At 34.3% G+C, this 5,683-nt stretch overlaps 1 protein-coding gene across 2 annotated transcripts in view; it reads right to left on the reverse strand.

The window, feature by feature from the left end:
- The window catches only part of LOC18595769 (WD repeat-containing protein 43), a 5,356-nt gene extending 1,037 nt beyond the window's left edge, over positions 1–4,319 (reverse strand). For both annotated transcript variants that reach the window (XM_018129773.1, XM_007023859.2), the window contains exons 1-5: positions 3,833–4,319; positions 3,322–3,430; positions 2,495–2,742; positions 2,321–2,403; positions 1,319–1,430 (exon numbers count right to left, since the gene is read on the reverse strand). In XM_018129773.1, the coding sequence (XP_017985262.1) occupies positions 1,319–1,430; positions 2,321–2,403; positions 2,495–2,742; positions 3,322–3,406 (528 nt within the window). In that variant the 5' untranslated portion in view covers positions 3,407–3,430; positions 3,833–4,319. The remainder of the gene's footprint in view (positions 1–1,318; positions 1,431–2,320; positions 2,404–2,494; positions 2,743–3,321; positions 3,431–3,832) is intronic.
- Positions 4,320–5,683: the final 1,364 nt, after the last annotated feature.

The raw sequence follows: 5,683 nt of genomic DNA on the forward strand, positions 1-5,683 counted from the left end.
CCCCAAGTTGCCCTCAAAAAAACTGAAAAAAAATTAAGATAAGAAAATATTGGAAACAAAAGAAAGATTATTTTTATTGACAAACGAAAAGGAAAGAACGAAACAACCCAAGCCAAAATAAAAGTCCTAGAGGGTTTTTCTTTTCTTTTTTTTATATAATTCCCATTGTAAGGATCTTATTGTTCCTTGCAATAGCCCATGAACAGGATGCAAATGGTTTAGTATTAGGGTTTGAGGCGAAAGAATCTCCTTCAGGCCAAGGAAAGAAATAACTTTCTATTGTACTTTCCTTTTCCGTGATACGAGGAAAACATTCCCCAGTGAGCGTCAATTCTAAACTACAAGAAATTCTTAGAAAATGGAAGAAAAAACAAAATTCAGACCATTATCAAAAGCAAAATCCACATAACTTCAATTTTAAAGAAAAAACAAAGGTAACCAAATAGAAGAAAAAAGTAAGAATAACAAGCATACTGGTTGAATAATTTACAATTCTTCAAATTGGTTGTTGCTTTAGCAGACAAGGTATTGACGTGGACGTTGGCAATGAGACATGATGTCATTTGTTTAAAAATTGATAAAACTTTTGCGATGAGATCTGGTGGCTGGAAAAATTCTCCTTCTGGTGTCTACCTATCAGGAATTTTCCAATCAAAAAAGAGGTCATAGCAGCACCAATGATCTACTCAGCTGGCGAGGCATTCAGGTGGACGATGGCAAGGCCATGTTAGACAGCATGGTTGGAGGGGCAGAGAAAGGTTGGTTTGATAGCCCCAGAGGAATCAGTGGACGGTCTGAGGGAGACGGGCAAGAGAGTGAGGAGGATGGCAGTGTTAGGCACTTGGGCAAACTGCTTCACATAAGGGTCTGCCATCCTTCAAGACCCAACGAGTGTGATGGTTTTCAAGTGGATTGAGAATTGTGGTTCCTTCATTAAGGACCTTTCAACCCAAAACATTTGTTCATTCCTTGTTTTCTTTTAGTTTTTTGTCTAAAAACTAAGCATACAAAGCAGAGAGTCAATCAATTAACACCAAAATTATTGTTAATTTTTTCAGGTCGATGAAGTCTTTTTGTAAGACAATTTAACTGTTAACTAACTGCAGTAGATGGTCACCGGGGGAAGTGGGTGTTCTCAAACAATGAGGTCAGGGGATTTTTTCATTTTGGGGAGGGGGATTTTTGGGTTTCACCCAAATGACAAGCATTCACATTATGAGTATTAAATAGGATATGATTGAAGCTAGCATTAAATTAAAGACCCAATGGTAATGACTTAATTTAAAAAATCTTTCACAATAAAGAGTCCCTATCTGACCTGATACAAAGAGTTCAGAGCACGCAGAGAGGATGCCTGGGACATAATTCCACTAGCATGTTGAAGAAGTAAACTTTTTATCCATGGTAGGGCACATGCCAATACTGCACCCCTGCATTGAGTTAGAAACATAACGCCCATTTCAGATTGATAAGCCTTCAGCACAAGTTATACATGAAAAAGAAAAGAATTACATTATCTAACACCTAAAGATAAAAAAGGCATCATTGATCCATTCTCCTGACAAGTTGTAAATATCACAGCATCATTCTATGTTTTTGGTTCAAGATCAGGCCACATAGTTTCTCAAGGACCAGTCAGCAGAAAGGCCAAGTTAAACTAATGTTTTGTTCTGAACCCACAAATGATAGTTGTCCAAGTACAATTTAGTCTGTGCTGCTTGTTGGAAGAATCAAACCGGAATTTAACCAAAAAATTTCTATCAAATTTTAATAAAAACAGCTTGCCTAGCAACATTACTTTCCAACCTTAAATTTGAGAAAAGTGAAAATTTTGACAAAACAAAAAAAAAATCAAGGCTTTGTGGAACTTCTAATAGCTGAAAGAATGCCAACTGCAAACCATCCCCTCAATGCTTTCAAAAATGAAAGTTGCAGATTAGATTAGTTATAGAACCAAAAAGAACATTTCTGCTTTTGCAGTAAGCTTTAGTCAACAGCAAATACAAGAAGTTCTCAGCCTCCACCTTTTTCTTTCTAAAACCAAAAAAAAAATAGAATAATAAAAATTAAAATTGTGCCCATAGCACATTAAGAAGTATAAAAAGAATAAATAACATTGTGAAAAGGGGGAACAACCAATGAGCCACCATAAATTAAGTAAATAGGCTTTGTTAACATCATCACTCTATTCTCCAGAGGCAGCAGTAAGGGAATAGACTTCACATATAATGATACTAGTAAGGAAAAAGAAAACGAGCGCAAGTATCTTCAGACATAATTCATGGGATAACCTTAACTTGGTCAAGCATATATCCTTTACCTTGATTGAATTATAGATATAAGAGATTGTAAAAGCTGGAGAACATCAGATGGATTTAGTTGAGAGACTGAATTTGCAATAACCTGAAAAAGGAGAACTTTATCATATTAACATTGCCAATACATATCTGTCAAGCATACTTCCATCACTAAAAAAATTTCTGTAAGAATTGACCTTCTCATCTTGAGTGTATAAGCAATCTAGTAGAAGTGCATGATCATCAGCATGTAATGCCTGCTTAAGCAGAACATTAACTGAATCTGCAATGGGAGGCTTGGCAAGAGGAGAAGATTCTTCTCTTTCTTGCTTTTCATGGGATTCAGTTTTTCCATTTTCCACTAAATTTAAACTCGCAAGTTTCTCACCCATGGTAGGCTCATTCAGATCATCATCAAGGACTCCATCTACATTTTCTCCATGACCTATTTCAAAATCAGCTATGAATAAATCTCTGGAGAAGATGAAGGGGCTTATTCAGCAACTAGTAACAAATAATGAATCATATTGACAACTAGATGATGTGGTATATTATACTCTGTTCTTGTCATTGCCTCATCTGGCATATCACAAGATGCTTCCTTGGTAGACATGTTGCCCATCCAAAAAATTAAGATTGAATTATGAATTGCAATCAATTCCATGTAGTACACACAACTAAGAAAGTATAGCATACATCGTATTTTAATATTTCATTCTTCTTAGCAAAGGGTGTTGTAAAACATTGATATTGTGCATACTACATACATGCACAAAAGTGATACGCTAAGATATTCATAAAGAATATTGTTCCAAGGCAAGCAGGATTATTTGCACTGGAACGGGGAAGGGAAGTAGAACATGACTATTATTTAATGACAGAAGTGAGGTAGTGTATAATTTGATTCTTATCCAAATGCTATTAGAGTTTGAAAGCAGATGCTTCAAAAAGAAAATCCATTCATGAGATCAAGAATCTAACCAGGGTCTATAGTTAAATCAAGCCATTATTTAGCAACCCTCACCAGTATAGTTTATGCCTCTTGTAGTTGCAACGTCTGGATCATCAGCAGCTCTTTTCTTATTAGATTTTCTTATTCGATTTTCCATTGGGATTAACTGCCGCTACAGTCTCTGCCACATAAATTTTCTCTGGTTATAGTTATACCTTCTACTTATAAGCACAGGAATAATGATCAAATGCACTTAATTTTGGTTATAGACTTCAGTCACATAAATTCAAGTTAGAACATTATTCATTTTACAATTAAAAGCATAAGGTAAAATTGTATCATATACAAACGGAAACAAAGTAATAATATCAAACTTTCCCAATTCAGCAGGTCAAATAACTTCCTCAGGAAACATTCAATGATCATTTTTTTATTATGGACATTTCAAAATCATAGCTTTCCTAAAAGCTTCAATCCCATAGCACCTATACATTGAAAATAGTCATTACAAGCATCTAAAATGTAACTGCATAAACAACAGCAAAATAACATGTGTGAAAGCAAGCTCATCATTCCAATGTACCGAATTCAGTCGATTCGCGTCTGGCAGAGGGTGGAAAATGGCACTCCCGAAATCGTAATCGGGTATAATATGCTACAGTAGTAGCTACAAAGGGGGAACGGCTACCAAAAAAAACCCTAGCAGCATCAAAAATAAAAAAAAAATTGAAAAATCTAGCAGCCAGTAACCACAAAGAAAAAAAAAACGAAAGTGTCGCTGGTTGTGGGAGTGAGGTTCGGGTTTTTGGGGGGGTTCAAATCGGAGGGGAGTAGCCGGTTGTGAGTGCCGTCGGCGGTAGGAGTTAGATTCGAATTTTTGGGATTACGGATCGGAGGAAAGGGAAGGAAAGAGGGGAGCTTTTCAGGGAGAGTAAGCGGCGGTGAGAATGAAAGAGGAACGGTTGTGAGCGCCGCCCATCGTGTGTGTGAGAGAGCTGGTGAAGGAGCAGGAAAAAGTGGAAGTTTTTAAAGAGAGGGAAAAGGTGAGAGTTTTAGAGAGGAGAGAGTACCGCCGCTAGGGAGAGAAAATGAAGGGATGAGGAGAGCTTTTATATTTAGATATGGACCAAACAACGCCGTTTTGGTGAAGGAGTGTAGTCAACTAAAGAGCTTGAAACGGCGCCGTTTGGAGGAAGCAGGTTGAATCCTTGAAGTGGGCAAGCGGGCTTCTACTGATCCGGCTTCTCCTTGAGCGGATCTGGGCTCAAATTCTGGATAAGCTTTGGATCTTTTACATATTGAGTTTGTAGCTTAATGATTGATTTGATTGTTTTTATTTTTGAGAATTATTAAAATAGTTTTATGCAAATGATAAGTAAAAGTAATAATGATGATAAATAAAAAGGAAACATAAAGAGATATGTTTGTGTTGTAATATGAATGCTAAAAATATAGAAAATTTACTGAAATAGGAGATATAAAAATAGATAAGAATAAACATTTAGTAATATAAGTAGATTTGAGTGGTAGAAAATAATATATATATATTTAGTTACATAAAAAGGAAAATAAAATTAGGCAAAAAAGAAGTAGAAAAATTACTTAGTCATAAAAACATATTTAGGTATACAAAAAACACAATAGTGAAATAAAGAAGTGTTTAGTAAAAAAATGATAGTTTTAGGCGAAAGAAAGAGAAGAGAAAAGGGGGGATAAATGAACCAAAATGAGTAGATGCTTGATAAAAAATATATAGATTAAATTAAGTGAAAGATGGGAAATTATTTGCTAATGGACAGATTGGGATAGATGAAAAACATAAAGGAACATATTAGGTTAGAAAAATAGATGTTATAAAAGAGTAAAATGAAGATTAGGGTAAGGTGAAGAATTATTCATATAAATAAGACAAGTACTTAATTCTGTACCGATGATGGGATTTTCGTTCGAAACGCGAGGAGTCGTAATTCCGAAAGGAATTCTCCCTAGGCTCGGGAATTAAATTAAGACCCCACCAGTACGATGGGAGGGTCCTAATTCTAAAATCTCGATGTTTTTAATTTTAAATAAATAAAAATTATTATACAATAAGTTAGTCAAGATATATAAATGAATATAATAAACATAAAAGACTAAATAACGTATGTTTGTTGAAGTTGTCAAAAGATAACTATAAAAATTATAAAATAATACTAATAATAATAATTAAATGTTAAGATATTTAATAATGGGGATTAATAATAATGAGCATGTTTAAAGTATAAAAGTTAAACGCTAGGTGAATAAAACATATAATAAAAAGGGAAAGATTGAATCAAAAAATATATATAATTATGAAACAAGATGTTTTGTTAGGTATGCACTTAAATAGCATATAAATATACATATATATATATATATATAATTCATAATATACATATTTATAAAGAAAAAT

The sequence above is a fragment of the Theobroma cacao genome, unplaced genomic scaffold (genome assembly GCF_000208745.1).
Source record: "Theobroma cacao cultivar B97-61/B2 unplaced genomic scaffold, Criollo_cocoa_genome_V2, whole genome shotgun sequence".
Taxonomy (NCBI): domain Eukaryota; kingdom Viridiplantae; phylum Streptophyta; class Magnoliopsida; order Malvales; family Malvaceae; genus Theobroma; species Theobroma cacao.